The sequence below is a fragment of the Corvus hawaiiensis genome, chromosome 12 (genome assembly GCF_020740725.1).
Source record: "Corvus hawaiiensis isolate bCorHaw1 chromosome 12, bCorHaw1.pri.cur, whole genome shotgun sequence".
NCBI lineage: Eukaryota > Metazoa > Chordata > Aves > Passeriformes > Corvidae > Corvus > Corvus hawaiiensis.
The window spans coordinates 16,274,773-16,290,667 of NC_063224.1; the positions used below are offsets into that span (position 1 = coordinate 16,274,773).

The 15,895-nt window shown below is 39.4% G+C and overlaps 1 protein-coding gene across 6 annotated transcripts in view; it reads left to right on the top strand.

The window, feature by feature from the left end:
• The window catches only part of DPY19L3 (dpy-19 like C-mannosyltransferase 3), a 35,587-nt gene extending 20,358 nt beyond the window's left edge, over positions 1-15,229 (top strand). For 2 of the 6 annotated variants that reach the window (XM_048317133.1, XM_048317134.1), the window contains exons 16-19: positions 4,211-4,293; positions 10,697-10,829; positions 11,499-11,657; positions 12,269-15,229. In XM_048317133.1, the coding sequence (XP_048173090.1) occupies positions 4,211-4,293; positions 10,697-10,829; positions 11,499-11,657; positions 12,269-12,430 (537 nt within the window). In that variant the 3' untranslated portion in view covers positions 12,431-15,229. The other 4 variants (XR_007206458.1, XR_007206457.1, XM_048317135.1 and 1 more) reach the window with 4 other exon arrangements.
• The last annotated feature ends 666 nt before the right edge of the window (positions 15,230-15,895 follow it).

Genomic DNA, 15,895 nt, shown 5'->3' on the forward strand with positions numbered 1-15,895 from the left:
GTATGGAATTTTCTCACAGAAGGGTGTTTTTTCATTAATAACTACATACAACATTTGTAACTTAATTTTAAAAATGGGTATAGCTGAAGTGCAAGGACCTTTGTGCCTATGAAATTGTCTGTGAAGGATCAGTTGGGCTCATTTGATCCAAAGTAGTTGTTGATAGATAAAAATATTTGTCTGATTGCATGTGTAAGTAGCCGGTGTTATTTGAATGAATGATTTTATGGAAATGGGAGTTGTCTCTTTTGGTTTTAACGAAGTTGTGGATAATATGCAGATTGTCACATTTTTAATGATTTATTGTAGGAGCAGAAATAATCATAATCTCTACTGCTGTGCCACATATGTTTTAAAGAGAATTATTAAATGGTCAAGTACCTGTTTTGTCTTCTGTCTGTTGCAGAAACAGAATATTATTATTGTCAGACACTTAAATGTAAATGCATAAAACATACTTAAATCAATAACATGTACAAGATTATCAATCTGTCATAGCAGGGAGATTTAGAACACTGATTTAATGGGCAAACCATTCTTTTAATCTGTAGTCACGAAGACAAAAAACTCAGAGTCTACTTTGATGGAGAAGTTGTTTCTGCAGTAACTAGTCTGACATGAAAATATGTCTGTTAAATAATTCCCTTCAGAGAAACACAAGATCAATTTCATTGTTGCAGTTAAAAAGGCAGTAGCGAAGCAGTTAAGAAAGCTGCTAATAGAGTTCACTCCAGTAGTGTGTTCCCCTCTCCAAAACTGAAACAAAAAGTCAAAAAATACTGCTTTCCACTTAAATTGTCTTATTGTTCTGTTAGAGGACTTTTTTTGTCCACTGATGTGCTGGTTAGGAAGTCATTTAAGTCATTTACCATTTTCATCATCTCTGAATATGACAGAAACAATGCCATTTCTTTTGACATGGGGGATACTAAGAGCATGACATTCTGATAGTCTAATGTGACAGATCACTAGGAATAATTTTCCTCCCACTCTTCATGAGCAGATGTAAAGTTCCTAAATCCTGTCAGATTCAATTCTGAAGTCAACAGAAACAACTGATGTCATGGGCTTTAGAGCAGTCATTAGTTGTGCTCAGTCTGCTTGAAAAGCATAATTTTCATCTTTCTTCTAAAGAGAGGAAATAGGTTTTTATTGACATTAAAAATACTATTTTTCAAATTTCTCTGTGGGAATGAGAAATTCATCACCTCTCAGTGTTTTTTTGTCCTGAGTCAGTTGTTGCAGTTGAGCTACCAGAAGAGTGGATCTCTCTGTGGGTCTTTTCTGCAAAGCTGAAAGAGTTGATGAGAAGCCTGAGAGAATCACTGAATATTCTGAGCTGGAAGGGACCCATGAGGCTCTTGTCCCAGGTGCCCTGACAGTGGTCAGACAAGAATTCTTAAAGAGAGATCCAGAAAGTACCCACTGCTTCTGTGAGAATGTGTTTTTATATTCTCTCTCTAAAACCTTATAAACAGACAGTGGAAGGAGATTTTTGGAACATGGACTTAATCTCTTTTCCAGACAGGAATTTATGTATTCAGTCACTGACTGCTCAGATTGCAGGGGCAGTTTCTCTGTACACCACAAAGTTAACTGGTCATCAGGGCTAGTTTTCTTGAATTTGTAGGAGGGCAGTTTGGTGTTTCATTATCTGTTGCATTTGTCAGAAGAACTATTCTTCAGTGCAGTTCCTCAAAATAGGACTTTTATGGGATTATTAACCTAATCCTGACTAAGCTAATGAAAGCCTCTTTTGAGGCATGTGGTTACTACAGCCCCAAGTGCATCACCTGAACAATAATTTATTGAGATGCAGATGCAGCTACAGTGCTAGCTTTCTTTCAGGTTTCAGGTACAGGATGTTTTGAGACCTGTTAGACATCTGTATTTCTGTTTACATTTGTTCTCCACTATTATAGTGGAAACATCTTTCAGACAAAGTGAAAATGCAGAAGTATTTCCATGCATACTTCAGCTATGCTGCAGATAGCACAACACATACATAATACAATGCCAAGTATTATTTATGTTTCGATTCTTACGCTTTGTAGGTAGACTTCACCTTTATCTGTGTTCATTGTATTTTAACTTCACAATAATGCCCATCAATTTGTGTTTGCATGTCAATAATTCCTGAATAAATTGTTGGTAACTAAGGTGAGCTCCCAAGCTTGAGTATTCTAATTCCTGGATTTGCCAAATAATCTTGATTTCTCTCTGCTAGTAAACTATCCATCCCTATTTTTTCTCCAGCTGCATTTTTATCTTCATCATGGCCAAGTCCTTTTGCTCGAAACATGGACATTTATTGCAGCACATATTGCCACATATACCCGTGATCTGAGCAGTCTTTGGCTATCTGAACAGCTACAGTTCAGGGCTAATTTAAGACACTTGACAACTGTTTCTTTTCCTGAAGACTTTGACCCCAGAGAAGCACTTTTACAAGGTGGAAATCTCTTCTGCATTTCCTTCACTTTTCTGAGCAGTTTGTTACATTCCTGATATGCACCATCTGTTCTTTTTATCCTCTCCTGGTGTCACCAGACACGTCTTCTCAATCTGACATATATTTGATTTACAAGACAAAGTTCTGTCAGTGTTATTTTCTATATTTTCATATGCTTTACTTTTTATTTATTTTGTCATTCTCTTGTATTTGGAACTCCTGAAGTACCTTAGTTTTCTCTTGGTTCTACTAATCAAATGTAGTGCTACCTGGAAATTTTTCAATTCAGTAATAGCAGACCCCATTACCAAGATTTTCCTCCAGTGGAAACTACTTGTACTCACTCAAAACTTGCAATACTGTGACATTGTGACTTTAAAAACCTCTACAGGGTGAATGCCACAGAATAGCCCCAGCACCCAGCAGGGAGCTGTGTCCCTGGATCCTCAGGAGGTTACAGGGCAGGTTGCACTGACTGAAAAGCAAAGCAGAGCCCATTCCTTCTGTCTCCACCCTCCAAGCTCTCAGAATGTTTAGCTATTCAGGGCAGTAAGCAATGAAGAGAGGAAATTCTGATTCATTATGAGACTTCACAGTCTCATTTTACAACAGCTGAATTTACTAATCTCTGAGAGAGCTTCTGAAGAGCAGAAATACATCTGTTGTACTGCAGTACTTCCCGAAGCTTCTGCAGGGTTGTGATGCTGCCATGGCTCCACCTGGGAGATGCCAGGAGTGCTTGAACAAGTGTACCAAGTAAGCAGTTAAACTAGTGAGTATCTCAATTGGCCCAGTTATATCTCCTGCCTCAGTCCTGCCACGTAATTACAGTTTAAGTGAAAGAATGCTTGGGTTTGCTGAGGGGCTCAGCAGCACCACATTCAAATTCCTTCTGAAGTTTTGGATGAGCATTATATAAATGGGATGATTTATGGCTTTTTAGATTATCATGTGGGTTTGCTTAGACTTTTTCCTGTAGCATTTCAGTTTTCAAACCAGCAGTCCTTATTATCTAAAGAAAGCAGGTTTGGAATAGGTTTCAGGTAACATCCTCTGTAGCAAAGACTGGTGCACAGCAATCTGTCATTAGCATTGTCATTATCTTCCTTAATTGCTTCCTTCTGCCCTAGAATATTACTGGCTTAAACAGTTAACCCTTAAACAAATCATTGTTCCCGAAGCTTTTTGGGGGGAAGGGTTAAGCTTTTCTGAATCAGTTTCAATGCTCCTTTCTCTCCTCCAGATTTGGTTTATGTATTCTTTGCCTGCAGTAAATTTTGAAATGCTTTCCCCCGATGGTCTACTGGTTGTTGCCATTCTGTCATACTTTTATTTTTGCCTTCAGTGGTTCTCTTTTAATTCAGACTTCTGAAATACCATTAATGGCATCCACAGCACATCTAATGATCTTTACTTCTGATACAGATTTCCTACCTTTTTTTAATTTAGTTTTATGTTTCCTTTCTGAACTTAATATTAATTCCTGGGGCATTTCCTTCTCTTGTCATCATTGACAATGGGCAGTTGTGGTCCTGCTGGTCATCTGGCAGGAGCTGCAGATCTCAAACTCTGAAACTGTGCGTTCATCCTGCAGTGACAGCCACCTCCCTCCTAGGAAGAGTAGATACACTTGTGTCTTGCAATTTACCCATGAGCTGGACAAGATTAGTTGCCAGCTAAGAGGAATCCAAATTCCACCATCCAAAACTTGTTTTGTTCATTCTGTCTTCAGGTTGTTCTATTTTGTTTCCATTTTAGTTCTGGCCAGGAATAATGGATGAACTATCAGAGCTGAGAGAATTCTATGACCCAGACACTGTGGAGCTGATGAACTGGATTAAGTAAGAGGATTTTTTCTCTATTTAAGTTAAATGCTATTTGTGTAGATCTAATGTTCTTAGTTACAGTGTTCTCCTTATTTGTCACAGCTCATCAGTGAACTCTGGTGACCCGTGGGGATAGTTAGGATGAGTGGGTTATCAGGAGGTTGGATATGAGGCGCTGTGGAGAGCAGCTCCATGCTCTGGTTCAGTATCACTGCTGTGTTCCACGTGCATCAGGGAACCAGCTGATCCCTTTGCTCCCATAAGGACCCAGTTTTCACAACCAAAAGAGGTAAATCTGGAGGTGTTAAGTTTCTCTCATCATATTATAGTTACCTCTTTACATTAATAGACCTTTGCAGTGAAATCATTTTATTTCTCCCCCCCCACAATGTCCTTCTCAACTCTGTAATGTAAAAAAGCTTGGATGTAGTGCTGGAAAATTTGTACTCTGCAGTCTGTTTCTTGGACTTTAAAACAATCGAAGTTGTTTATGCTTGTCAGAATTAATCACAACATGTGTTCCAAACTGTAAGCAAAATATTTTTAATTGAACTTGAACCTGTCACATCTAAGCACAGGTGCAAAGTTTTTCAGGAGTGTGAGTTAATCATTCCAACCCCACCTCATCACTTCTGCTTTCTCACAGAGCATAGGAAGGTATTTTTCAGGTGGAAACAGTTTGGAATACTTCATGTAGAAGATGCTGAGGAAAAAGGCCAGGTAGGATGTTCTCTGGAGGGCTGTGAACTTAAGGGGTATGTTCTCTATTCGCATAGAGTAACCACTAAAAACTTTCAGGTTAAGTTCTGAACAGGGAGATTCCTGGGACCTGTATTTATTTGCAACTCTAGCAATGATTTTAGAAAAAGAAAATTGGTTTCATGTTATGGAGGAAAACATTCTGAAAGTAAATCTGAATATACAACATTAAATATTGAACTGTTTGAAGTATTTCCTTGGAGTATTTCCTTCATATGCAATGAACTTCAGTGAAACCAGTCACCCAGCCTATTCTCCCCATAGCAACATATTTACACTCCATAATGTTGTATTTCTTTAACCCATAAACTAGAAGGAGTAATTTAGAAGTAAAATATATTACAAGCCTTCACTGACTTATTTTGAAAGCAGGCCATGATTTTTTCCATCATTTTGAATCTTTGCAGCCTTATTGACATGTTTTTGTGACTAATGTTTACCAGCCAGTTCCATTTAGCACTACTGTTTTATTAAAAGATGGTAAATGTCTGATAGTTCAGGTCTCCTGTGTACAATATATAGAGTTATATATAGATTTATACATCAAATATGCATGTGGAGTTATTCCCAGCCATGAACTGGATTTGACTAGCTCCAATGAGAATAATTTTTCATGTGTTCTTAGTGCTGAGAATGCTAAACTGGTGCTTGTCATCTCTTCATTCCAAGTCATGACAGACAATTACAGAAGGGCATTTTTTTACTTAGAATTTATTGTATTTAGAAATATTATTCCTGTAAAGAAGAGTTAATTATCTATGCTTTAAATACCAGTCAACAAAATTTATGGTAAGTTTCTCAAAGTGGGACAGATTTTCTAAAGTTTGATGTATAAGAGAACTCTTCTACTATACTAACACTTGATAGTTGTGCTGTAGTTAATGACCTGTCAAGGCTGGTGTCAGGAACTAATCATTCATTATTAAAACTCAGTATGAAAAGCTCTAATTTGTCATGTGTTGCAGTGAATTAGGAATAACTCGTCTGTCTTGCAATCTCTCCCCAACAAGAAAACCCTTCTGTCTGCTTAGCTCTAAATGCATATTAACTTGTCCAAATATATAATCTGAATAATGGCCAGCTGTCCCCTGTGAAGTGTCTGCAGATGCATTTCTTACTCTTCCCCTCACTAAAATTGCCACAGCATTTTCAGGAAGATCTACTGGTTTCTATCTATACAATTGCAGAGCACAATTTTTTACATAATGATCTTGCATATCCCAGTCGTCTTCTTTTTTCCTACTCACCACCTCATTTTCTTAGCTTTTTTTAAACAAAAGTCAAGAAGCCAGTGCTCCAGGGATAGTTCACAGCTCTGTTCCCAGCTGGGAGGTACATTAAAATTCTTAGTTTTGGTCTTTCTCCCTAAGACAGCAGGAACAACATGCTCATTTGTGAGATGGGGAGGAATATCAGTAGAATGAGCAAATCAATAGCGTGAACTTCCCTACTCTGTTTACTTCTGGTAAGTGTTAAAGAAGCAATGTCTTCTGCCTTTAAAGGGGAAATCTGTCTAGAATTGTGGAATATTTCAATAGCAGTTGCCAAAACTCACAGAAAAAGTTCTTAGAAATCTTGGGCAACAGCCAAAACAGTGGAAAAGTTAACTGAGACTGAGATTCGGCAGAGCATTGTTGGATGTCAGCTGTACCTGAACCAGATGTGGGGACAAGCAGGCAAATTTGTATATTAGTGGAAACCCCACAAATTTCCAAAAAGCTCCTGAGGTTGTGCACATGAAACACCCATGTTTCAATGGTGGTTCTTTCATTTAGTCATTTATAATAATTTATATTAATGGCTACATTTTAATTTCAAGCCAGTTTTAACATTTAACTCTTCTCTGTTACTTACATTCCTGATTTTCAAGGGTAATCACACTGAAATCAACACATTCCAGACTTTAAAGGCACTATTACACTTTTTTTTTTTTTATTATTGTTCTTAAATTCTTGGGCTTTTGTCAGACAGACTTGTCAGTAAATTTCAGGCATGAACTTGAGAGTGCCTGAGAAGTAGGTTTATAGCAACTGTGTAGGTGCACTCCTTTATGTGAGCAAAATCTGCATGCATAAAATTGAGGCTGGGACTAACAAAAATGCATCTTGTTGCTCTTTCTTTGTGGCTGTCATTTTCCATTTTGCAATTTTCAGTCTTTCCAAACCAGAGGGAAAAAAAAGAACCACGACAGTGTGACTGAATATGCTTTACTGCCTATCATCTGCAGCTAAACCTGTGATATTTTAATACTGCATTCTGCAAATAAAAAGATTTTCTTTTAAAGAAAAAGAAGAATCTATCATGGCATATTCCTCAGAATCTCTTTTTCTCAAATCCTTTTGCTTTGTAGATTCATACCATACTCAGGCACTAGTAAAGGACTAATCGGAGACTTGGCAGATTTTATGGCTTTGGAAGCCACCTATGGGGTTCAGCTCTGGAGGACTTTTATTAGAAATAGCCATTTTATTTCTAATGATGTAGCCTGTAATTGCAATGTTGGCCATTTCTTCCTTAGTGTTTCTTAAAACCAGCTCACAATAATTCTTTAGCAGTTTAAGAGAGAGAATTACTACCACTTTCAGAGTCTGTGCAAGTACTTCCTGTAAAACCCTTTTATTTTTTAATGAGTTATTCTTAAGTATTTATATAATTCTCTAATTCTTAAGTGTAAGGTAAAGAAAAGGTTCCTACTCTGTAATATAGTGCTTAGTTTACCCATTAGCTCAGCTGTAATTAACTTGATGAAAGCTTAGAGCTTCAAAAATAAATGAGATTATTTGTTCAAAATGCCATCAGGTCTGCTTGGAATGGCATTTAAATTATATAATGTAAATCAGTTTGACCTGTAAGTCCTTGTCATTATTTAGTGACATTTCCTAGAGAATAAATTGTTTGCAGGTTGGGCAGTGTGGTATGGAGCTTGGCAGAGAGCTATAAAAACAAATTATCCTTTCATTTTATACATCATTTGCTCAGACAGTTGTAAAAATTGCTTCATTTCTGTGTAATAGAGAAGTGTCATTCAGTGGTTTGCAGCACAAGAGGTGCCCTGGCTGCAGAGCACTGCGGGTAGTGCCTGGCTCAGGCAGGGCATGGGCAGGAGCGTCCCTGGGATGCAGAAATCATCCTGGCCCTGGAAATGCTCCTTGGTGCTCGTGTGTCTCCAGCACTCAGCAGTGGCCACCCACAAGAGCTCTTGGGGATGGAATTGGAGAGGGCAGACACTGCTTGGGGCTCTGTGTCACTTCCTGGTGTCACCTCCCAGCTCTCTGCCCAGGGCACTGAAATCCAGCGCTTGTGCTCCTGGCACTGCCAGTACAGCACAGGGAAAGAGGGCTTCCAGTAGCTCCTGCTGGTCTGGGAACATCTGAGCTGGCCCAGTAAAATATGGACAGTGATCATTTCCTAGGACTTCAAACATGTAAATCTCAATCTCAGGGAAACATCTGCCTTTTCCTGGAACACTGGATTTTAAACTCCACCCAGGACCAAAGCACTTAAGGCCATTGTTTGAAAAGCAAGGGTCACTAGATTGTCTTCAAGGGATAGGGAGAGGAGGAAGTGCTGGCAAAACTCTTTCTATCTGGTAAAAAATGCACTCAGCTATATTTCATTGCTTCTGGGTAGGAGTCAATGCTTTTGGAAAGGGGAGAAATTGAACCCTGAATCTTCTGCATGATCCATTTTCTGAAGGGAGATTCACTGGGGGCTGCAGCTCCAATCTCTGCTCCCTGGGACCAGTGCAGGGTTAGGCTGGGTATCAGGGAAAGGTTCTTCCCCAGAGGGTGCTGGGCACTGCCCAGGCTCTCCAGGGAATGGGCACGGCCCGAGGCTGCCAGAGCTCCAGGAGCGTTTGGACAGCGCTGCCAGGGATGCTCAGGCTGGGATTGGTGGGGTGTCTGTGCAGGGACAGGAGCTGGACTGGATGAGCCCTGTGGGTCCCTTCCAACTCAGCATATTTTGTGATTCTACTTTTTTGACAAGCATTTTACCAGTAGTTTACTGATAGGGCACTATCACAATTTCCTTTAACTTTCATTTTAAAGAGTCTGCAGGCTGGTTTGACTTTTTTGTTTGGTTTTTTTCTTACGGTTTTGCCTTTGGTACTTGTTGGGAAGGGCTGTGTGAGTGGGTTAAGAAAGTTCGAGTCTGCTACAGAGCCCATTATAATGCAAATCTGCAATCAGAAGAGCAGGGTTGCCTTGGTAAGGCCAGTCAGGTTTTTAAATTTGAACTAATCTTGAACAAGCACAGAAACCTACTTGTCACATTAGAAGTTGCCTGGCCCAGGCATAAATACAGAAACATGTTGAAGATGCTTTAAGAATCATCATTTTTATTTGCGTGTATAAGTGCTCCCCAGTCCCTCTGTGAGTCCAACCCAAGTGCTAAGTTTGCGGCTTAGTCCTACAGATTTGTGCTTTCCCACAGATCCAGGGATGAGTTCTGGCTGACAGCCTGTCAGGGCCATCCTATTTGCATAGTACTAAATTCTAACCGGAATTAATTTATTTTAATGGAACATGTACTTCATGACACTTGTGGCATTGAATATTTTCAGTAATAAGTAATTTCTTAAGAGATTAAATATTTTTAGACTTTAAAATTAAACTGGTTTTATAAAGTGCTGAAGAACTAGTCTATCAATAAAGTTAAACTGGCCTATTAAAAATAGTACCTCTGGCCTTCCTAGATGAGATTAATGTACCAGTGCAAGATTTTTTAGGAAGAATTTGTAATTATTAATTCATTTGCTAAGCATAATCCCTTGAAAAGTGATAGTAAAATTTAGTACTTGTCTCTCAACATTTTCAAGCTGATCATGGAGCTTTAAGATGACTGACTGTGTAGCTGCAGTTTCCAAAGGCTCCCTAAAGTGCACCCCAAAGTGTCACAGTTGCTGGAGTACTTCAGTGTATGCATGGGGATGTTAGTCACATTCTATTCACATTCTAATTTCATTTCAGTTGATTTAATGTGTGCTGCTTTCTCTTGTTTTAATCTTGTAGACCCTTCGATGGTTATGTGCCTAGTAAGCACTAGAAAACACTTCAGCATACTATGGCCAGTTTTAATTAGCTTTGATTATAGGAGTATCCATTGCCTGGCATTTTTACTCTTTCTTTTTGCAACTGGCTTGTCTTTTTTCATAGTTTCTCTCCCACAGTTGTCAGAATAGGAAGATTAATGTCTCATGGAACAAAGTTTTCATTCCAAGTGAATGGTGAATGCCAGGAGAGGAATAAAAAGTTTTACCATTCAGATTAAATAATTCATTTTATATGAAGTACACAAACCTAAGCCACAATAAGTTTCTTGAAATATTAAAACAATTAGAATATGGAAACCTATAAATATTAAGAGGCTTTATGAACCTGAGAAATATATGAAATACAGAAATAGTTTGAAATTGTCAGGATCATGTTTTCCTTAAATTTCCTCATAGTGCTTAGTAAATTTTTTATTTGCAGTTGAGTATTCTCATAATTTATCCACTTGGCATTTGAAGAAAACACAGTTGCTTGAACAGTTTGCTCCCTGAATTGAAGAGAGGCAGAAAAATACTTTTGCAGTCTTTTTTTTCCTTCTGATCTGTCACAAGCATTGCAAAAATGCCCCTGCAGAGACTTCCTCAGACTTATCAACATTTGTTTAGGTCAAACACTCCAAACACAGCAGTGTTTGCTGGAAGCATGCAGCTGTTAGCAGGAGTCAAACTATGCACTGGACGGACCTTAACCAACCATCCCCACTATGAGGATAAGAATCTGAGGGAGAGAACAAAGCAGGTAAGAGATTTCTGATTGTTTAAAGTAATTCTTGCCCATGTCCGCAGTTCCACTCCAGAAAACAAATGTCCTCTCTAATAGTACACTGCAAAAGGAACGACATGCTTTACTCATGGAGGTCACTTGTGGTCAGACACAGGCCCAGGATTTAACTGCTTTGGGATCTCCTGACTCACTTCTGGCGTCTGGTGTGCGTCTGAACAGCTCTGTGCCTGGGTACCCAGCTAGTCCCAAGGGCACTGGCTTGGCTGTTGGGGCATCAGTAGATCCTGGTGCCCACTTGGGCTGTTAAAACCACATGGAGCATTCCCTGATACTCCTTTCAGTTCGCAGACCAGCACACAGCATTGGATCTAGAAACCACCCTGAGAAACTGCACACGGAGCTGGGGAGACCGGTTTTTATAACCTGCCCTTTTCTGTACTTGAGACATTCCCAAAGCCTGACAGCACCATCCGGTGTTGTGTAGCCAGCAGCATCCTCGCCATAACACACAGCTCTGTGTGGCTCCTGAATAAAGCGTTTATACATTGTTTCTATAATACTGCATTCCCATGGTTTCTCAGTCTCAGCTCTTGGTCTGGCTCAAGAGAGAGGAGTCATGACAGAGCAAACAAAGCAGCAGTGGTGATGTGGTGTATGTTGGAGCTTAGTTTCCTTGTTCTCCAGATTTACCAGATCTATGCCAAGCGATCTCCCAGCGACGTGTACGGAATCCTGCGGTCCTTTGGCACAGACTACGTGATCCTGGAGGACAGCATTTGCTATGAGAGGAGGCACAGCAGGGGCTGCCGCCTGCGGGACCTGCTGGATGTAGCCAATGGCCATGTGAGTGTTACAGACAAGATCAAAGAACAAAATGCATTTTGCTTGACTTTGCTCTGAAACCCAGTTATGATCTGAGGTAGCTCAGCATATTTGCACTGTGGGAAGGAGAATCTACTGGAGCCTTTAGATATTCTCAAAATGGCCAAATTAACACTGCTTGCATTTAAGGGTATTTGAGAATAAAAAAAGGGGAATTCAGCCTGGGCAGGATAAGTAATCACTTCCTGACGAGCTCCAGGTTAGCAGCACACAAGCAGAGTTCCCTCCCAGCTGTAAGTCACTTCAGAGCTTCAGTTTCCTCAGCGTGGTTCTGTTACTGCTCTGTGTCAGGGGAGTTCTCAGGCATTTCTGGGGCTGAGGTGAAGCTAGAGCAGACTGCACAAGCCCAAGCAGATAAGGACCTCTGACAAAGCAGCTTTATCCATTTAGAGACAGTACTATAAATCTTACTGGTTTAAAGCTGTTTTCTTCCTCCCACTTGTTTCATACTGTGACCAAACCTGGCCAGCCTGACCCAGTGAATGTGTTGTTGAGGTTGTTATGAACTCGTTATTGCCTGTAACTGTGAATTGGCTAAAGATATTTCACACATCTGTTCCATTTCATTGCAGATCATGGATGGCTTGGGAGAGAACGAACCTGATTTGAAACCTTCGTTGTATCCTCGGTTCTGTGAGGAAATCAAAAAAAACCTTCCTTCTTACACCATGCACTTCACCAGGGTGTTTCAAAACAAAACGTTCCATGTTTACAAACTTGCCAAGCATAAATAATCTTTCTAACCATGGCTTCAAGTTCAGTATTTCACGGCTAGGACCCACATTAGGAAATGCAGATGAAGTTTACAAACAGGTTACATCTGTAAGACATTTTACATGTATGGTTTCTTGTTTAATTACTGTGGGTTTTTGGGTTTTTTTTAGACAATTTAGTTTTGATAGCATTATTGATGTTGCCAAAATTTTCATAGACTCATAAATAAATGCTAGCAGGGACCATTCTGATTATGAATTCTGACCCTCTGAATACTTAGGTTATAATTGTTTTCCAGTTGTAACTGATAGGGAGACAGACAAAGGTAGCAGCCTGTGGGAGCACTACTGAGTGCCAGCCTGTGAACTCTGCTCAGCAATTCAGATTTTTTCCTCTTAAATGATAGAAATTCAGTGAAAGCAGCCCATGCTACTCCTGCTCTGAGTAAGCATTGCCTTTGTGAATCCTTAAAATGAAGTTTTGTCTTACAGTCTGATCCTTTTTGACAGATCCTTGTGCTCTTTCAGTGCCTCTTTTTTGAATTCTTTGGGAATGTGTGCGGATATGAGTTTCCAATCTTGTGAGTATGATTGTAGAATCAGTGAATGCAGATTAAGCAAACAATTTTGAAGAAAAACTTCAGTCTTTGGTCCAGCATTTTTAGTGATCAGAAGCAAACTGGTTTATAACATTGAGTGTTTAGTGATGGAGTGTTAGGTACTTCTAGTGAGAAAAAAGGCTGGAGCATGCTTGATACATGTTGCATGTTTGTATCCTCGTAAAATGCTCAGAACAAGAATCCAAATTTCTGAGTTTGGATTCTCACAACACTTTTCTGTATATACTTTCTGAACTAGAGGGGATCTTTTTTCTCCTCATGTGAATGCCACTAGGATAGCAAAATTGAGCAAAAGAAAAACTCATCTCTAAATTAGCAAGAAACCAGTATTTCAAATACATTTAGATAGTAGAGCTTTGTTTTGTATTTTTTCAGACATGGAGCTCTGTATTTTAGCACAAAATCATTGTTTCCTTGTTCTTTAGCCTAAAACAGAGACTACCAGTATTTTAAAATGACGTGGAAGATTAAGTGAAGCCAGACCTCAATGCTGAGAATTTTGTGATTTGTGTGTACCCTTTGTCTTTTTACCAGCCAGAACTTTGTGAATTGTATTGGATTTCTAAATGTTATGAAGGTACCACATGGCTTTTGCTGTGTTTTTAGCACTGCTTTTGTTTTAGATTGAAATTAGAAATCAGATTTGGAAGTCTCACAGTACTCTCCATCTTGAATTAGACATCCACTAGGCTCATTTGTTTCTTACAAAAAACAGAACTGTAATAATCAAGTGCCTCTAGGCCCAGGTTGAATTAACATGTGAACACCTCTAAGAGTGTTTGTGGCCTGTGCAAATAACTCAGTTATAGTAATTACCATTGCAATTAATTTCTAATGATGGGAAACTTAAAGTGCTACATATAGCAAACTCCACATTTAATTTAATCAAGATGTGTAATGAGATTAGCTGTCACAACTGAGCTGGGCTCCAATTCCAAATGATTTAAGTGTTTTCCCTTTCAGTTGTACCAAGGTAAATTACCGAAGAGATGGAGCTGGTTATGTCACATGCTCAAACAATTTTATATTCAGTAAATACTCATTAAACAATGTTCAACATCGTTCTGCCTTTCTCTTTGGCACAGAAGGCTGTGCTGTAGCCAGGCTGTGTTAAATCACACACTGACAGGAGCTGGGTTGTTACACTGAGCAGCTGAAACTCCTGAGTAATTCCTAGCCTGTATCCTTTAATGAGGTTGGAGACCGCTGCAGTTTAACATAATACAATAATAAAACATTTTAATCAGTATTAAAACTTTAATTAGGGCTGTAATGATGCATGGTTGTTCTTGCTGCAAGCCTGGGTCAGTGAATCCCTCAGTGAGTGCCTTCAGTAATTGAAAACAAGCACACAAAAGGTAAAGTATGTCTGGGCTGTATGGCTTGTTCTAGAATGCAATTGGATCTTTCTGGAAAGGTGTAGTAACTTTCCTTTGGTGGGGGGGAGGGGTTCCCGGGCCCAGTGATACCCTGTTGTCTACAGAATTTACTTGTAGGTAACACTTGAGACTAAGAAATCCTGACTGGAACAATAATTATTTTTAAACAGACTTGTTTCAAAAATGCACTCTCTAATATTGCCAAAGGAGAAATTTAACATTTTCGTAGAAACTACCAAGTGCAAACTGGTTTGTTCGGGTTTTTTTAAACAGAAAGATGTACTAAGAAAGATTATCAGAAAGGTTTAACACTAAGGGATATTCAAGGGACTGTAATGCAGCATTCAGACACCAACCTGCTTAAAACAGTAAATCCAAGTGCCAAGGGCCAAAAGCAGTTCCCAGCTCAGAGGGAGCAGCTCCTCCCTGCCCCTGTTTGAGACAAGGCCTGGGAGGGCAGGGACAGCTGGGAAGGGCTGGGGCAGAAGGGCTGCACCTCCCATTCCCGAGGTACCAACTCTTACTGATAACCAGCAGTGGGAATGGGAGGGACAGGACTGCTCCTGTGTCTTTCTTGGTGTCCACAAGGACTTTTGTGCTATGGGATTGTGGTATAAATTAATTTTTTTTAGACTGCAGAGAAAAAAATGCTATCAAGGAGCCAGAACATTTTTAGGGGAGAAAAGCCTTTGAGATCCATAAGTGTATTTTCATTTCTTGTTTCAGTGTTCTGCTGGTGGGATCTAACATAGTTATTTTATAATATGTTGTTGTAAAGAGATGTAATGACTATTGTATACTAAATAAATTGTGTAATTTGAGAGTCTCTTTTTTTGCTTGTTTTTATGTTGGGATGGGTTGAGAAAGACCTGGCTAGGCAATCAGCTCTGTTTCAGTTCATATGGAGGAAAGCAAAATATTTTTCATGAGGAAGTTTTGGCTTCTCAAGCTCATTATATTGTGTATAGCACTGACTTTTGGAATCACCTTTGTGTTTTAACAGCTTGCTGGGCTTCCTTTGTTAGAAGCTAAAGGTATCAGCCATGATTTTTACCAGTCATCACCCAGTGCATGTTAACTCCAGTAAGGTCAGTACACTGAGGCAGTATATCCATTTAAATAATATTTATGTCTTTATTTATTAAGTGTATTTTATATATAGATAGATAATAAACGCATATATTAAATGCTTTAACCAAGAGGGACCTGCTTGTTTCCACACTGTAGCTCAAGTTAAGTGTTTTTAATGAACAGAAAGGTGCATTCTTTGGGAGTGAAGAAGCACATTTCAAGGGCTGTAAGTGCAGTAGGATGTCTTGATGTGTGACTCTTGTGACAGGAGTTGCAGGATGTGCAGAGCTCGAGATAAAACTGCCCATGTGTAGGACTGGTCTAAAGAGGGCTTGGGGGAGTTTGTCACCAACATTAATGAGGGATTAATGTAATTGATGGGATGTAAGCCATACATCGTGTTCTTGCATAGAGGG